The sequence below is a fragment of the Solanum pennellii genome, chromosome 5, assembly GCF_001406875.1.
Source record: "Solanum pennellii chromosome 5, SPENNV200".
Lineage (NCBI taxonomy): Eukaryota > Viridiplantae > Streptophyta > Magnoliopsida > Solanales > Solanaceae > Solanum > Solanum pennellii.
Window position 1 is genome coordinate 6600852 of NC_028641.1, and position 19099 is coordinate 6619950.

The 19099-nt window shown below is 30.5% G+C and overlaps 3 protein-coding genes across 3 annotated transcripts; 2 read left to right on the forward strand and 1 right to left on the reverse strand.

Moving 5' to 3' along the window:
- Positions 1-5404: 5404 nt before the first annotated feature.
- Positions 5405-7323, forward strand: LOC107020464 (cytosolic sulfotransferase 5-like). The gene is made up of 2 exons (XM_015220838.2): positions 5405-5825; positions 6088-7323. The coding sequence occupies exons 1-2, from the start codon at positions 5609-5611 to the stop codon at positions 6834-6836; spliced, it is 966 nt and encodes a 321-aa protein (XP_015076324.1). The 5' UTR covers positions 5405-5608; the 3' UTR covers positions 6837-7323.
- A 3245-nt stretch (positions 7324-10568) lies between these two features.
- On the forward strand, positions 10569-12463 carry LOC107020462 (cytosolic sulfotransferase 5-like). The gene is made up of 2 exons (XM_015220837.1): positions 10569-10955; positions 11223-12463. Exons 1-2 carry the CDS (start codon positions 10739-10741, stop codon positions 11969-11971), a joined length of 966 nt encoding a protein of 321 aa, XP_015076323.1. The 5' UTR covers positions 10569-10738; the 3' UTR covers positions 11972-12463.
- A 265-nt stretch (positions 12464-12728) lies between these two features.
- On the reverse strand, positions 12729-14610 carry LOC107019243 (probable xyloglucan 6-xylosyltransferase 3). Its single transcript, XM_015219794.2, has 2 exons — positions 13883-14610; positions 12729-13749 (listed from the first exon to the last, which is right to left on the reverse strand). Exons 1-2 carry the CDS (start codon positions 14324-14326, stop codon positions 12850-12852), a joined length of 1344 nt encoding a protein of 447 aa, XP_015075280.1. The 5' UTR covers positions 14327-14610; the 3' UTR covers positions 12729-12849.
- Between the last annotated feature and the right edge of the window lie 4489 nt (positions 14611-19099).

Below are 19099 nucleotides of genomic sequence, written 5' to 3' on the forward strand. Positions count from 1 at the left end.
TATTTATTCCTGCCCTGCATAGCCAGCTGTAATGCCAAGTGTATGAGTTTTGAAACTCATGCCTGCAAAATTTTATTATTATTATTAAGCTCAAATCAATCGGTGGCCCCCTAAAATTGGCATAAAGTTTTAATAGATATCTCAACTAGACAATGTTCATTTTAGACACTTTAAGAAGAATTTTATTATGTCATTTTGACACTTTTTGCTGAGTTGCATATTATGTGTGTTACACTTTCTTTGAGCGCATAAAAGACATAATTTTATGATTTTTAAACTTTTTTATTTCTTTTTCTTCCTTCTCTCTCCTTCCCACACTCCCTCCACCATATACACCATCTTGCCACCATTGTGTATTCAACTTTCTCCTCTCTTTGTAATTTCTTGACATGAAAAATTAAATTAATTATATATATCAACAAAAATAATTTAAGAAAGGACAAAAAATATGTCTAAAGCATATATGTTTTTCATGATATCAAATTTTTCCTCCTAATTTTTTTCATAATTTCATTGCCGGAAAGTTTACCGAATCCTTCAAATGTTTGTTGGTCTATTTTCACCTCTCTCTATTTGAGTTTTTTTTTTCAGATTCAATTTTTGAAATACTAATTTCTACTTCTCAAAGCTTTTAACTTTTTCTATTTTGATGAACTCCTTTCAAGTAAATTCACAAATAGATCTGATTTTATCATGGATAATTTTTTTTGGGTACTTTGAAACTTTCAAAACGAGCAGTTCCAATGGTGAAGGTGATTGAAAAAAAAATGAATTAGAATGATTGAAGAGATGGTAATAGTATGATAGTTAGATTATGGGTGTTTGCTGATGACCCAAATTGGTTATATAAATTTGAAGAAAAAGATAATAGTAATGATAATCTTCAAATTTGAAGAAGAAGACATCAAAGAGATAGTGGTTCGAGTAGGAGGAGATGTGAAAATGGTGAAGGATGAAAATAGTGGAGGAGAAAAACAAAGGTGTTTTAGATTTTATTTTTTTCCTTTTTCTTCTTTATTGAAAGGCAATTTTTAAAGTAATTAATTAATCAAATAGTTTTAAAATGGATTTTTATTCATAATATATTTTCTTAATAATTTTTTAATATATATGTCAGATGTCATTATTTAATTCACTACTTTGACACGTTATCGGCGAGTGTAACAGACACATCCTATATATTTGGCTAGTTGTCAAAGACGTGTCAATATGACATAACGTCCCCCTACTTAAGGTGTTTAAAATGAATAAGGTCTACTTAAGGTGTCCAAGTGAAAGTTGATGCCAACTTTAGGTGGCTACCGATGGGTTAGGCTTATTATTAATACATGGGAAAAGACATAAAAAAAAACCCTGAACTTGGTTCGAAAACTCACTTTAGCACTTAAACTATACGGGCGTTTAAATACCCCCTTAACATCTTTGAAATGAATTAAAAACCACCGAGATTATCATTCCCTCTCACTTGCCACATCATAGCCATGTAAGTGCCACAACAATGTTATATCAACACCACGTCATTAATTATTTTCACCATTTTTCTTTAACACTTCTTAAAATTAATTACACTAATTTATTAATTCAAATTGCATTTTCTAAAATTAAAATTAAAAATGTTGACTCATTTTTATTTTACCCCATACCCAGCCCCCACCCACCCCCTTACTTCTTTCTTCTTCCTTCTTCTTCACCATTTCTAACTCTTCAATGTTCATTTTTTCCCTCTCCATATTTTCCAATAACGTCCACCATCCAAACTCCTTTCATCGTAACTCTCAAATCACCGCCGAAGCTCCATTACTAGATTCTCCAAAACACCAACAAACAACCGAATCACCACTTCGCCATCACTTTCTTCCTTAAAACACCATTAATAGTGAGGTTCGAAGCTCTTAGACGGAGCAACAAAACAACAACAATCAGCTCGTTTTTCTTCCTTTCGTGTCTTATTTGGTAAACCTCCAACACCATAGAGATAAAGGATCTGCCTAGAATATTTGTACAAACATTTTGTATGACATTGCACTAATTTGTTATATTTCTTCTTCTCTTATTTTTGGACATATAAGAGATTAAGTTTTTGTGAAACTAACAAATGTTCAAAATACACTATGACAATATTTTTATCGACAATAAATATGCACGTTCACGAAGAATGCTATAGCATTTACCGATATTAATTAATTGTCATTGAATTTAATGTTGTCATAGATTTTAGGGACATTTATACATAGTACCAATTGCCTCTGAAAATACATGTTTACTAATAATTAAGCTACTAATTATCATTAAAGATTTTTTTTTTAATTTTTCCATATCTATTTCCATGAAAGAGCATTCAAAAGGAGGAGGGCATGGACCTTACCTCACTGCAACAAAACGAAGATTGTTAACAAGATAACAAACTTCAAGGAAGAGTTTAGCCTACAAAGGCTCTTCCTTAGACTTACAAATAATTTAACTTACAAAAAAATTAGCCTTATCAAACCTCCTTTTTATTCTAGGAAGTTGAAAGGGTCTCTTTAATTCTTTAATTCCCTGATGATCGCTTTGAGTTTGAGGTTGGAATTGTTCTCTTCTTTTATCATGTTAGCAATAATCATAGAGTCCATCTCCAAGTCAAGTCTGTTGATATTATTTTGCTTGCACCATTGAACACCATATCTAACAGCTTCATGTGTAGTTATCATCAAACAATTTGCATTTAGGGAAAGCTATGCCAATAGCAGTTTTAATATTCCACAAAATTTAAGTCTCCATTCTTCTAGTATTGAACTTCTTCTTGTCTCCAAATTTAAAGATCATTTTTCTGTACAGATAACTCATTCCTTTGATAAAGTTTTAAATTTTTTTATAAAGAAGTAAGAACTATTTTTTTTTTTGGCTTCTTTCAATTTAATTTGTGAACCGTAAATTTTAAAAAAACCTGAAAGATTGTTTTTTTGAAAAATATATTAAGCAACTTTCTTCTTGATTGTTAGGAAAGTAAGGTCGTCTTTATTATTATGTTTTGATATTTGTGAGTTCAAGAGCTTATAAAATTATGCTGTGAGATTTTAATATGTTATATGTCAAAATATTTGTTTAGTACATCCAGTTGTGAACATTCAGATGTCACCTACTGTTTGGTTGATAATTGCATTAATATTTTGTACTCCATACTATAAGCATAACAATAACTATGATTTAATCCAAAAGAAGTTGGGGCATGCGATATGAAACCTTAAAAATAATAATGACTATTTTGAGACAATGACAAAAAAAAAATTTATGATGAAAACAATTTTAAGGTTATTTTTAGCATATACTTAATATGTCATACAATAATAAAAAATAGATTGATGGGCCGCATCTTCTGCTTTCTTTGCATTTGACATTTGTCCTGAAAAAAACCCTTATTGCCCGCATAATTTGACCCATCTTTCTTTCCTCCATCAGAAAAACACTGCTCAGTAAGACAATGTAGTCAAGTCTATAGCAGCCAGAGAGGTTCATAATAAAGGAGTCCAAGGTTGTCCATTTGAATTTAGTTAATTATGATCTTGTATGGATGTGATGTTCCACTTTACTTGGGAATGTTGTTGTTCGACGGTTTTTGGTCTCTTTTTTAATAACGCCTGATGTTGTTCTTTATAACTTCTTGGTATTTAAAAATTTTCATTACATCTGACCAACTATTTCCAGGGAGATTTTCTTACACTTCTTTTTTATACTTAAAATCTATCTATGACTCATAATTTTTGTATACCAAAATATGACATACAATAATAAAAAAGAGATTGATGGAGGTTCATAAGAAAGGAGTCCAACGTCGTCCATTTGAATTAAGTTAATTATGATCTTGTATGGACGTGATGTTCCACTTTACTTGGGAGTGTTGTTGTTCGATGTTTTTTGGTCTCTTTTTTAAACTCTGATATTGTTCTTTATAACTTCTTCGTATTTAAAAAATTCCATTGCATCTGACCAACTATTTGCAGGGAGATTTTCTTACAGTCTTTGGTATGCTATAAATCTATCTATGACTCATAATTTTTGTATTAAAAAAAAGCACTTTAAGATTTCAGAGGAACGCTTTGCCTTAAGCTAAAATATTCTTGACAGTATAGTGCATGTATCGAAAATATGAATATTACCGATTGATCATATGTAACTTAATAAAATAGTTCAATCACATGCGAAGCACGGGTAATTTACCTAGTTGTATGTATATATATATCGGTTAAATAATTATATATTATACATATGTATTTGTATATTATGGTGAATTATACAAACTCGAAGTCAGCCCTCATAATTAATAAATAATGTTAGTCGCGAGTGATAATTATAGCAAACAATAACTATGACGCGTAATCAAATAGTATAAGTTTACTTAACCGCTTCATTTTCCCATAAGAAAATAATATTATAAGGCAATTTAAACTCTATTTATTTTCTACCAAGTATGTATGACATGGGTGGATTCATTGCTTGTCTTTTTTTTCTCTTCTTCGAATTTTAGAGATGTACAAAATAAATTAATTTAATTTACAAAATTATGATATACCATCAAATTGAATTTGACAGTTTTTTTTACTCATATTGTCATACTTATTAAATTTAACGTGAATGATTTCTAAATAAATGTGAAATTAAGGTGAATTTCAAAAACCTCCTTTTACATTTTGCTATGTTAATAATCCATGACGGTATAATATAGTCAACAGAGATAAGAGACTTCTTAAAGCAAGTTGCGGACCCACACTATACTAGGATGCACGTGCACCCGATAACTTACGAAAAATTATATGTATATCTATTTTGAAAAACTGGTAGAAATTAAGATATAGTAAACAGTGTACCATAAAAAGCATAAAAGCTCTCTTGTACAATTGGTAGAAGTTAGAAATATCATCCTCTAGACCAGGGTTCAAATTCCACTTAAGCCCTATTTTTATTTTAAGATATTTGAGCTATTTTTATACTGGTGCATCCAGGGTTCGAATTCCACTTAAGATCCTGGTTCGCCTTTCTTCAATTGAAATAAAAAAAATAATATACATATATATATATATATATATATATATATATATATAACTCACGCCATATGCGGATAGTATTATCTATCATCCAATTGCAAAATTTTATTATTATTATTGATACATAGATAGGGCTATGCCTATCTAATAGAGCTGCGTATGGACATCAACTAGGATGACTTTACATTTAATCGATTTTTCATTGCTAATTAAATCAAAAATTAACTCGTGATGTAAATATTTTTGTTATCCTATATATTATAGAGTATGCTAGAATCACTAAACGCAAGATGTTATATGTCTCTTATTGCATCAAATTAATTATGTTTGAGTAGTCTGATTGATTGCGTAAATATCTTGGACGTGACTTTGGTATTCCCTAATCCCATTAAACGCGGAATTGGTCGCGGGGCAATCTTCTTTTTTAGCTCCCGCTTCCTTTTTCATCTCCTCGATAAGCTCAAATTGGTTGTCACATTGAAATCCGCAACTCTAAATGATTCCAACCTCCTTCCCCTATATATAAGCACACATATATCATTTGGCCAATTAAACTACCACTATTTTTATTAAGTTCTATTCCTAAAATGAGTGAGAAAAAATCATCACCAATTGTGAATAATGAAGAAATAGAGAGAATTATAGAGCAACTGCCCAAAATTGATTATTTTTGGAATAACTATCAACTTTACCAGTGGGAAGGGTTTTGGTCCACTCTTATCATTTTAAAGGCAGCCATGGTCTTCAAGGCAACCTTCAAAACAAAACCTAATGATTTTCTCTTGGCATCTTCCATAAAAACAGGTTTTTTATTAATTAATCAATTGATTTGAGTTTGATTAATGAATTCATCAACCATTTTTATGTTCTTGTGTGTGTGTGGTTGTGTATCATTTGAAAATTAGAATGCCTTATAGTTGTATATATCTCTTAGGTCTACCTTTCATCAATTATATATTTTCGTCACGTCAAAATTATAACTTTTTACATATCAATGGTCAACAGAAACAAGATATTAAAAAAGAAGTATATATTTTCATTCTAATGTACAATGTTTGTCTTACAGGTACAACATGGCTCAAGTCCATATGTATAGCCATCATGCAAGCTGGTAATAAAGAGGAAGAAGAAGACCTTTTAGTTAAGGATAATCCTCATTTATATGTTCCAACAATAGAGGCCATGGATTATTATTTAAAAACTCCAACGCATGATTTATACAACATGCTCTCTCCAAGATTATTTCACACACATTTACCTTATAGGGTTTTGCCAGATTCAATCAAAAATTCGGATAATTGCAAGATTATATACATAACAAGAAATCCTAAAGATACCTTGATTTCTATGTGGCATTTCGTCAATAATCGTAAGCGTTTAGAAGATCTTACTCCTTTAGAAGAAGTTGTGGAGAGCTTTTGCAAAGGGGTTCATCTGTATGGACCCTTTTTTGAACATGTTCTTGAATATTGGGAAGAAAGCAAAAAAAATCCACAAAAAATATTATTCTTGAAGTATGAAGACTTGAAGATAGACCCTAAGAAAGAGGTGGCAAAGATAGCCTTGTTTCTTGGAAAGCCTTTTGGTAATGAAGAGGATTTGGAGATAGTTTTGAACAAGTGTAGCTTGGAGAGGCTTAAGAATTTGAAGGTTAATAAGAGTGGATCAATCTACTCTTCTATGTCTATCCACAATAGTGCATTTTTTAGAAAAGGGATTGTTGGGGATTGGAAGAATTACATGAAACCTGAAATGGAAGAGCAACTTGACAAGATTACCAAATTGAAGCTTCAAGGGAGTGACCTTGAACTTTGATATTTATAAACAAGAAGTATGGAAAGTACACAGGATCTACTTGACGTGAATTATTAGTATCATTCTTGAATAATTGGGAATCTTAAAAGCATTCATCTATTTGTCTAACTCAACTTAAATACACCCCGATCTACCACATAGCATAGCAAGTGTCTCATATCATTGTACAAGCGTGAGACTCTTAATAAAAAGTCGAGAGAAGTTTTGATAACACCCCTAAACTTGACGAGAATTAGGGGTGTATTTCACTCGTATGGCAAGATTAGGATTAAGGTGTATTTAAGTTCAATTAGTCAAGTAGAATGGTGTTTTTATGGGCGTCAATAGTTCAGAAATAAAACTAATAATTTACGCCAAGTTTAGAAGTGTTTTTACAATACTTCTCTCTTCTTATAATTGCTACTTTAAATAAGGTTTTCTATTACTTCATCCGAATGAATAATAAGTCAAGGTTGTTGAAAATAATAAACTTAAATGTTTCTAAGCATCTTCATATGTCTTTTTAGTTATTTTAAGTGCATATCTTTTATTAAGTATGAGTTTAATATATTTTGGAGTGAGCTTTATGTTGATTGGGAAGTAATTACATTGAAGCTTTAATATATTATCAATCCTCTACAGTGTTTTAGTGAAGCTTTAATTTGTCCAGTGTTGATTGGGAAGTAATTAGGCTTATAACAATGCAATATAATATTGCCTTGCTTTTGCATGACTCCACTCTTTTGAGACATGACGTGTCTCTGATTGTGAACATAAGATCATGTTTTATGCATCCGACTATTCATTTTTATTAGAAAGTGATACAAAAGCATTTGTGTGCCATATATATAAAGACACAGAGGAACAAACTTCTGATTGTAAAGCTAGGTTTTGGAAAATAATACTCCATGTACATAACAAGAATTTTACATGAAACTAATTCCATTTTACAGAATAAGTTAAAGTATGAATAAATGAAAATGTTTTAGAAAACTTAAACTAGATGGGAGCAAAACCGATTAATTTCCATTTTGACCATAAAAGTAAAAAAAAAAAAAGAGTAAAAGATTACAAAACCTATACATCTCATCTAAACGAGTTGATATCGACTATATGAGTCACTTACCATATTCTTCATAAACAATTTACAAATACGAGGAAGAGATTTTCTCTAAAAAAGACTCTAAAAATCAAAAGAAAATTTAATTTTTCATAGGTCAGACCACCTTTAAAAAAATGTAGAATGTCTAATGTCAAAGTCGCTAACAAACTCTAAAGGCCTAAAAGTTTCATTTCTTATCCTTTTAACATTAGGACTTGACCAAATAGTGTGTAGGTTTGGTTTAAAAATTTAAATTTGGTTTGATATTCGAAAATACGAGTGTAATCATTTAAAATTTATTAAATATAAATTTATAAAATGATTCGGATTATATTGAATTCATAAATATATTAATCCAAATAAATATTGTGGATTGATATAATTGACTTAAATATTTAAGTCCAATAAATACGGATTTAACTGAAGTCTAAATCAATTGATTTGGGCTACATTGGATGAACCCAATTTGTTAAACCCAATCCCATCTCATTCTAGAGCCCATCTTGGCGCCACGTGTGCAGATGATGTGGCATGCCAAGTCAAATAAGAAAACCAATAGAATCATGACATGTATCAAAGATGGCAAGCCCGCTCCATAAAGCCCATATGCCATGTCACTTAAATCTGATTGGCTGAACGGAATCCTATTCCAATCGCAACTCCTCTATTCTAAAACTATAAATAGGGGTCCTCATAATTCAAAAAAGAGACACAGAAAATTCTAAACAAGAAGCTAGAGAAACTCTGTGGTACAAACGCCATTTAATTCTCTACAAAGCTACAAGTTTAAGAATTCAAGCATTCAAGTTCAAGAACGATCAAGATCAAGACCACCGAATTCAAGAACAAGCTCGAAGCCATTGAGTTGAAATAAAAGTCAAGATCAAGATAAAGTTTAAGTTCAAGTTCATCATAGATTCAAGAACAAGCTTTAAAGCCCTTGAATTTATATTTGAAAAGGCGAATTCAGAGGAATTATAGAGATTGTAACCCTCGCATTTGAAATAATAAAATTGATTGTTGCTATAATTTTCCGTTCTTGATTATTGTTTTCTCGACGCGAATTTTATTGTCTACAAATTCTGGCACGCCCAGTGGGACAATCTCTACCTCTCATCTCAACTTTTCAAACATCAAAGAATATCAAGATGACTTCCATAAACAACAACTCTCGATCAACCGCCTCTAAGGTCACTAGCTCCAAGTTCTCTACTGAAGTTGAAGACATCCTTGGTGTTACCTTTGGAAGTTTTGGAGCTGTTACGAGAAGCAAGGCTGCTACACTAGGACAACAAACGCTTCAAGGTGTCGTCTGCGTCAACTTCTGTTTTTGGGTCTTCAACTCCAAAAGGAGCAAGTTTCTCCACAAATGCTCTAGAAGGAGGAAGTAGTGTTGCTGAAAAGATCAAGAAGACATTGGCTCTACTTGAGCAATCTGGTTCCAAGAACTCTACCACAAGGGAGAACTGTGATTCAACTTATGAATCATCTCCACGTATATCACGTAACGTGAGTCCACTGAAAATTAACTTACGCGACAACCCATGTTACTCTCCTGCATCTCCGATGATCATGCAAACGATGGTGACTGTTGCTTCCTCTCCTGAGGAACAACTCGCAAATCTGACGAAGTTGGTTGAAGGATTGACGAAGCATGTACAACACCAAGAATCTCGAATTGACAAGTTGAAGGACAGGATAGAAGGACTTTTAGATGGAGATGCGAGCCATGCACCTGGAAAGGGCATTGAAGTTCAAGAAATCGAAGATCCTGCTAAGAAAGCCCCGTTTGTTAAAGAGATGCCAGTTTCTTCTGAAGGAATGATCCCACTCGATCGCTTGAAGGAGTTTATTGAAGGCGCTATCAAAGATAAGTATGAAGTCTCCACCAAGTCTTCCCATATGTATGCTAAGCCATACACTGCTAGGATTGATAACTATTACGTTTTGCTATGTTAATAATCCATGACGATGTAATATAGTCAACAGAGATAAGAGACTTCTAAAAGCAAGTTGCGGACCCACACTATACTATAGGGTGCACGTGCACCCGATAACTTACGAAAAATCATATGTATATCTATTTTGAAAAACTGATAGAAATTAAGATATAGTAAACAATGTACCCATAAAAAGCATAGAAGTTCTCTTGTGCAATTGGTAGAAGTTAGAAATATCACCCTCTAGACTAGGGTTCGAAATCCACTTAAGCCCTATTTTTATTTTAAGTTTAACTTGGACCTTATATTTGAGCTATTTTTATATTGGTGCATCCAGGGTTCGAATTCCACTTAAGCCCTATTTTTATTTTAAGTTTAACTTGGACCTTATATTTGAGCTATCTTTATATTGGTGCATCCAAAACCTTCAAATCTTGGGTTCACCTTTCTTCAAGAGAATCAACCAAAGCTCTATGGGAAGCTTATAACTCACGCCATATGCGGATAATATTATCTATCATCCAACTGCAAAATTTTATTATCATTATTAATACATAGATAGGGCTATGTCTATCTAATAGAGCTGTGTATGGACATCCACTAGGATGACTTTACATTTAATCGATTTTTCATTGCTAATTAAATCAAAAATTAACTCGTGATGTAAATATTTTTGTTATCCTATATATTATAGAGTATGCTAGAATCACTAAACGCAAGATGTTATATATCTCTTATTGCATCAGATTAATTTTGTTTGAGTAGTCTGATTGTGTAAATATTTTTTAAAATGATTCCAACCTCCTTCCCCTATATATAGACACACATATATCATTTGGCCAATTAAACTACCACTATTTTTATTAAGTTCTATTCCTAAAATGAGTGAGAAAAAATCATCACCAATTGTGAATAATGAAGAAATAGAGAGAATTATAGAGCAACTGCCCAAAATTGATTATTTTTGGAATAACTATCAACTTTATCAGTGGGAAGGGTTTTGGTCCACTCTTATCATTTTAAAGGCAGCCATGGTCTTCAAGGCAACCTTCAAAACAAAACCTAATGATTTTCTCTTGGCATCTTCCATAAAAACAGGTTTTATTAATAAATCAATTGATTTGAGTTTGATTAATGAATTCATCAACCATTTTTATGTTCTTGTGTGTGTGTGGCTGTGTATCATTTAAAAAATAGAATACCTTTTAGTTGTATATATCTCTTAGGTCTACCTTTCATCAACTATATATTTTCGTCACGTCAAAATTGTAACTTTTTACATATCAATGGTCAACAGAAACAAGATATTAACTGGTAAAAAAGAAGTATATATTTTCATTCTAATGTATAATGTTTGTCTTACAGGTACAACATGGCTCAAGTCCATATGTATAGCCATCATGCAAGCTGGTAATAAAGAGGAAGAAGAAGACCTTTTAGTTAAGGATAATCCTCATTTTTATGTTCCAACAATAGAGACCATGGATTATTATTCAAAACCTCTAACTCATGATCTATACACAATGCCCTCTCCAAGATTATTTCACACACATTTACCTTATAGGGTTTTGCCAGATTCAATCAAAAAATCGGATAATTGCAAGATTATATACATAACAAGAAACCCTAAAGATACCCTGATTTCTGTGTGGCATTTCTTCAATAATCGTAAGCGTTTAGAAGATCTCACTCCTTTAGAAGAAGTTGTGGAGAGCTTTTGCAAAGGGGTTCATCTGTTTGGACCCTTTTTTGAACATGTTCTTGAATACTGGGAAGAAAGCAAAAAAAATCCACAAAAAATATTATTCTTGAAGTATGAAGACTTGAAGATAGACCCTAAGAAAGAGGTGGCAAAGATAGCCTTGTTTCTTGGAAAGCCTTTTGGTAATGAAGAGGATTTGGAGATAGTTTTGAACAAGTGTAGCTTGGAGAGGCTTAAGAATTTGGAGGTTAATAAGAGTGGATCACTCTTGCCTTCTATGTCTATCCACAATAGTGCATATTTTAGAAAAGGGATTGTTGGGGATTGGAAGAATTACATGAAACCTGAAATGGAAGAGCAAATTGACAAGATTACAAAATTGAAGCTACAAGGGAGTGGCCTTGAACTTTGATACTTATACCCAAGAAGTTTTTAAAACACACTTGAACTACTTGACGTGAATTATTAGTATCATTCTTAAATTATTGACGGTTTTAAAAACGTTCATCTATTTGGCTAATTCAACTTAAGTACACCCCGATCTGTCACATAGCATAACAAGTAGTCTCAAAGTACTCTTGTACGAGCATGTGAGCTCTGAATAAAAAGTCGAGATAAGTGCTTAAAACACCCCTAAACTTGACGAGAATTAGGGGTGTATTTCACTTGTGTGGCAAGATTAGGATTAGGGTGTATTTAAGTTCAATTGGTCAAGTAAAATGGTGTTTTTATGGCTGTCAATAGTTTAGAAATAAAACTGATAATTTACGCCAAGTTTAAAAGTGTTTCTAGAATACTTCTCTCTTCTTATAATTACTACTTTAAATAAGGTTTTCTATTACTTCATCCGAATGAATAATAAGTCAAGGTTGTTGAAAATAATAAACTTAAATGTTTCTAAGCATCTTCGTATGTCTTTTTAGTTATTTTAAGTGCATATCTTTTATTAAGTATGAGTTCCAAAATATCTCTAATTAATAGTTGAAACCTATAAACATGAAATTTTAATAAATTATGGAGTGAATGTTGATTGGGAAGTAATTCTATTGAAGCAAAACCAATTAATATATTGAAGCAAAACCAATTAATTTCCATTGATCATAAAGGTTAAAAAAAAAAGAGTAAAATATTACAACAATTATACATCTCATCTAATCGAGTGGTATATATTAACTATATAAATCATCACTGATCATATTCTACGTAAATAATTTACAAATATGAGGAAGAAATTTTCTCTAATAAACACTAAAACTAAACAAAAAGAAAATTTAGTTTCATAGACTGCCTCTAAAATCTAAATAATGTAGAATGTCTAATGTCAAAGCCATTAACAAACTCTAAAGGCCTAAAAGTTTCATTTCTTATTCTTTTCACATTAGGACTTGACAAACCTCTATGTTTAAATCCATACAATTTAAGCACTTGATTATCTGCAAAATTAAAAGCTCTTTCCATACTTTTCAAACACTTTTCAACTGGATAATCCCCATAACTTCCACAAGGTTTACAACCAACAAAATGTGTCACAAATGGCCATCTCTCATCTCCGAAACCTGGATGATATTTTTGAATCATTTCTTCGTATCGATCCACTAAACCAGCCCAATAACCATGTAAATAATACGAATTTTCAACAAACACCTTCTCCATCCACTTATTATTCCTCAATATTAACATGTATATCAATGCTGATTGATCGTCCGCTTCAAAATTAGGTCTACCTTTTAAATTTGCTGATAAAATTTTACCAGCATCGTCGCGAATTTTACCTTTTGGTCCCATTGGTGCCCAAGAATCAAGCAAATCTAAAGACCATTGACAATTTCTTAAAAGAAAACTTCCTGTGTTCAAAGCAACCCACGATTTTTCATTTAATAATTCAGGATATCCATGAATAATCAAATTTTTTTCATTATATTTAGATAATGGAATTTCAAATACCATATCTGTAAACATTGCATCACTATCCATCCACCATATCCACTCAATTTCTGGATGTGAAATCATTAATTTTCTAATTAATGGCAATTTTGACCAATATCCTGATAATTTTTTGTCAAAATGTGCCATGTTATACACAATTTCAATATTATGAATTCTACAATAATCAATCTTGTTCTTTATTGACTTTAACAAATAATAATCCCCAATTGAGTTGTCACAAGGACTTGGAGGTGAACCCGTTACCTATTAAGAAAAAAAAAACTTCATAAACATATGTATGTGTCTGTTTAAATTTGATTAACTAAACTTAAATTACGTCATTTATCTAAATAAGTAAAACTTTTAAATGAAAATATTACAAACTATCTAACATTACCAGCAAAACGCGAGGCTTTCCATTTATATAGCTTGGAAATCGTGGATTTCCATGCAACCAAGTTTTTCTTGTAGAATTCCAGTTGTTGATTTTCGGACCTAAACTATAGGAAGAATTTTGAGGATATTTAAAATTATCATCATCATCGTTATCATTATCATCATATCGGATCTGAGCAATGATCCGATTCGTTTCTTCAACAAGTTTTTGGTTTTGGTCTAGGGAGGGACTATTAGAGGAGAAGTTGTTAAGGCCTATGGTACCACGTAACACTAAGATTGTTACAATTCCACATAAGATGGTGAGCCTAATGTTGATGAATGAATTTGCGACACGTCGACGACGTGAGACTGAGCGGGCCCCAGCGCCATCGTTGGTGGATGTGGGAAGGGTGGCGCCGGCGCCCGCTGAGGTGAGCCTCTTGAGGGCTGTGAATTGGACCATCGTCGTTGGAATTAAAGTGATGATATGAAATTGAAAAGAATTATTAATACGATAGATATATAGTATATGATTGACAATATTGTTTATTATGGAGAAAAACGTGCAGGGATGTTCTCGTTATATGACATGCAAAAGAGTGCTATATATATAATTGTTTTTTTTTTCATTTGGTTTCTGAAGCCCACATTCGAGCTCAGACTAAATTTGAATCGCGCTCTGCAGAGCGCATTTGGGGGTGGCGCTCTAAACAGGATTTTCTCCATTCTCAGGATTCGAACTCGAGAACTCTGATTAATGGTGATTGGTGAAGCACTCCACCAATGCACCACAACTCATATTTATCTATATATATATATATATATATATATATATATATAATTGTTCTGTTTTCTTTTTCCTTTCCATTATTTCATCAAACATTCCGTGTGTCATTAATTACAATGAGATTTATTATAAAGCAAATGTGTTGAGATGTATAAGCTTCAATTAGCTGAATAAAGTTTATAAGAAATATAAAAAAGGTAAAGGTAAAAATTTCAGTGTAATTTTTTGCATAATTTTTAATTCATATGTAAGACCTATAGGATATTAATCTAGTAGAGATAAAAATGAAATTTTTTTGCTGTAGTTAAAAAATTATTTATATAAAGAGAAAATGGTTAAATTTCTCTTTAATCTATAATCAAATTTTCAACTACACATTTATATTTTATAATAATTCTATTACCCCCTTGAGCTACTTGAAAGTGAAATATACACCACCTAAAATTAGAGAACCACATTCTTTATATGTGGTGTGGGCACGCGTTACAATTATCAAATATCTTTTTTTTTTAAAAAAAGAAAAAGGTAAATATTGTTCTTCTTCTTCATTGCCAACAACATCATGTTTACTCTTCTCTTTTCCTGAGACATATATTTATTTATTTTAACTGTAAATTCCACCTAAACCCTTATCTCTCTCCACCCCATTTCTTCGTAGACACCCCACCCCCACCTTCATCTTCCATAACCCACAAATTAAATCTCATTTCACGATTTATGTCAACACTTATCATCTCTTTTTCGGGTCAAAGAAATTAAAAATATTTATCAACAACATCAGTATCACAACAACAATTTTATCAATTCATTCAGATCAACCCCTTCACCTCTCACACACAAAATTTGCAATCTTGTCACCAATTTTAAGTTCGAAGTTCTTGCTAATCGTCTTGGACTTGAGTAGTACAACTACGCCCTTTTGAATCCTTCTATAAATAGTGAAGGATTTATGCCTCTTAAACATGAGGAAATAATTTGGATTATCAAGGTTGAGCATAATCGACTAGTGATTGCTGCTCAAGTTTCTAAAATCGTTATTAGACGTAGTTTAAATTCTTCATCGAACAATAATGGAGATTAGAGATAAGATCTAAAGGTTGATAAGTTTTATTAGAGTGAAGAAATTAAACATGATTTAATTTTTCCTTAATTTTATTCACTATATGAGTAATAATTGTAATGCTTATTTGGTGATTTTGATGTTTGTGAGTAAATAGTGAGACAAATAATGAGAAAAATTACAAGATGGGTGAAGAGATGGGCTGCTATAGTAGTTGACAAGTGGTGCTTCAACAATGGTGATGAAGAACATATACATGTACGGTAATTTTTTTGAGTGATGAGAGAACAAAAAAAAAGTAGAGAAAATTAAAGAACAAACAAGTAAAAAAAAAGTTATATGTAAAAAAAAAGTCGAATTTTTTTTAAAATATCTTTTTATCAGTTTTTTCAACTTTCAAATGCCTTCGGAGAGTGCGCACACTATCTGTGTCATGTCAATACTTAAGAGTGTATTTATATCACTTTAAAATAATTCAAGGGGGTAATAGAACCCTTGTAAAATATAAGTGTGTAGTTGAGAATCCAATTATATATTGAGGGTGTATTTGACCAAAATGTATATATAATTTATCAGTTTGATTTGATTATTTTTAATCAATTGTTGTTATTTGTAAACTTTTAAAATCAAAGAAAATCCAAAATAATATATACTTATTTATTTAAGAGAAAATTAGTCATATCAGCAAACATATATTACCCCCTCTATACCTAATTATTTGTCCACTTTTAATTTGAAGTTGCACATCTATTAAGAAAACAATTATTGAAATAGTGATTTTTTTATTTAACCCCTATTAATTATGAAGTGGATGAGTTAAAAACTTAAGATTTTCAAAAAGTTTTACCTTTTTCAAAGTAATTAATTGAGGTATAATAGGTTTAAAAAATAAATTATTTTTGTCAAAATAGACAAGTAATTAAGAACATCTATAAAAAAAAATATAAACAATAAATAGAAATAAAAAGAATAGTTAATTAGTTAATATAGATATAATTCGCTTAATCGCTACTCGAACAACGCCCCAAGAACACTTTATGAAAAAAAAAAGTTCCCAAAGTCGATGTCAAGGTCAAATCCAAGGCCATATACAACCTCACGTATATATGTTGCTATGCAAAATCATGGTCAGCCAAGCCAGGCTGATGATGCAGGAATTAATAATATCTCTACTTGGGTTGGAAGATCTGAGGCCAGAAGTTTGATGCTATAAAAGAGATTGTTTCGAGAAAAGAAAAATAAGAGAGGTGATTAATAATTTGGAGAATTCTAACATTTATCGATAAAGTTAAATTAGAAGTAGCTAATCAATTGAGATATGAAGATTCTCAAAACAAATAAGTAATTAATAGTGAGTACAAAATGTCAAAATTTACTATCTTTTCTTGTAATGATAAAATAATTATTACTTAAAATAAAGAAATATATTTAAAAAAATACTGAATAAATAAAATTAAACAAAAGAGGGATAATAATGTAATTTTAACAATAAATAAGAAGATACTGAAACTTATACATAAATTTGCATTTGTCGATTGCGTTTTATGCCTTATTTTCGTAGTTTTTTCTGTTTAGGCATCCAAAAAGAGGTTTTCAAGCTTTCAACGCTATAAATCTTTTTTTAAGAGACAAAAGATAAAATTGTGGGTCGAAAAAAAGAAAAAATAGGGGAAGGGATTAACAGTTTAGAGAATCAAACATCCAACGATAAAGTTAAATTTTAAGTTGTTAATCAATTGAGATACGAAGATTCAGAAAACAAATAAGTAATTAATGTTGAGCATAAAATGTAAAAAGTACTTATTTTTTCTTGTAATGATAATAGTATTAAACAAAATAAATAAATATATTTTCAAAATAGTGAACAAATAAAATTAAACAAAAAGGGTAATAATGTAATTACAAAAATAAATAAGAAGAGGTTGAAACTTATACATAAATCGCATTCGCTAAATATGTTTTATGCATTATTTTCTCAACTCTTTCTATTTAGGGATGTAAAAAGGGTTTTTTTAAGTTTTCAACGATTTGATCTTTTTTTAAAAGACAAAAGATAAAATTATGGGTCGAGGAAAGAAAAAATTCAGAATTGAATTATAAATTTAGAGAATCAAACATTCACCAATAAAGTTAAATTTAAAATAGCTAATCAATTGAGATACAAAGATTTGGAAAAAACAATTAATATTGACTATAAAATGTAAAAAATCATTATCTTTTCTTGTAATAATAAAAATATTAAATAAAGAATAAATATATCTTCAATATAGTGACCAAATAAAATTGAATGAAAAGGGTAATAATGTAAATTTCAACAATAAATAAGAAGACTTTGTAATTTATACATTAATTGTGTTCTCGGATAGCGTTTTATGACTTAATTTCTCAGCTTTTTCTATTTAGACATCTAAGAATGGTTTTTTAAAAGTTTTCAACGCTATGATCTTTTTTTAAAAGACAAAAAAAATGAAATTGTGAATGAGAAAAGAAAAATAGGGGAGGGGATAACAATTTAGAGAATCGAACACATCGATAAAGTTAAATTTTAGTTAGCTAATCAATTGAGATACAAAGATTCTGAAAACAAATAAGCATATTAATGTTGAGGATAAATTATAATAAAAAATAAATATATTTTCTTGTAATGATAATAGTTTTTTTTAAAAAAAAGAAATAAATATATTTTCAAAATAGTGCGCAAATAAAATTAAACGGAAATGGTAATAATATATTTTAAACTAGAAGAGGCTGAAACTTATACGTAAATCGCATTTGCCGAATGCGTTTTATGCCTTATTTTCACACCTCTTTGTATTTAGGCATCTAAGAAGGGGTTTTCAAGTTTTCAATGCTATTGACATTTCTTTAAAAAATGAACAAGTCGAAAAAGAAAAATAGGAGAGTGGATTGACAATTTAGAAAATCGAACATTCACCGATAAAATTAAATTTTAAATAGTTAATCAATTGAGATATCAAATTTCTGAAAACAAATTAGCAATAAATGTTGAGTATAAAATGTAAAAAATAATTATCTTTTTCTTGTAAAGAAAAAAATATTAATTAAAAGAAATAAATATATTTTCAAAATAGTGAACAAATAAAATTGAACGGAAAGGGTAATAATATAATTTGAACAATAAATACGAAGAGACTAAAACTTATACATAATCGAGTTCTCCAAAGGCGTTTTATGTCTAATTTTCTTAGTTCTTTCTATTTTCATTTTTCAACTTTTCAACGCTATAGCCTTTTTTAAAGAGAACAAATAAAATTGTGGATCGAAAAAATAAAAATAGTGGAGGAAATTAATATTTTAAAGAATCTAACATTCAGTGATAAAGTTAAATTTCAGACAGTTGATTACTTGAGATACGAAGATTCTGAAAA

Excerpts from the sequence above, each read along its gene's own strand:
- LOC107020462 (XM_015220837.1), top strand. The coding sequence starts at position 10,739 with ATGAGTGAGAAAAAATCATCACCAATTGTGAATAATGAAGAAATAGAG. Across the intron at positions 10,956-11,222 it reads GGCATCTTCCATAAAAACAG|GTACAACATGGCTCAAGTCC; the intron begins GTTTTATTAATA and ends TTTGTCTTACAG.
- LOC107020464 (XM_015220838.2), top strand. The coding sequence starts at position 5,609 with ATGAGTGAGAAAAAATCATCACCAATTGTGAATAATGAAGAAATAGAG. Across the intron at positions 5,826-6,087 it reads GGCATCTTCCATAAAAACAG|GTACAACATGGCTCAAGTCC; the intron begins GTTTTTTATTAA and ends TTTGTCTTACAG.
- LOC107019243 (XM_015219794.2), bottom strand. The coding sequence starts at position 14,326 with ATGGTCCAATTCACAGCCCTCAAGAGGCTCACCTCAGCGGGCGCCGGC. Across the intron at positions 13,750-13,882 it reads GAAAGCCTCGCGTTTTGCTG|GTAACGGGTTCACCTCCAAG; the intron begins GTAATGTTAGAT and ends TTTTCTTAATAG.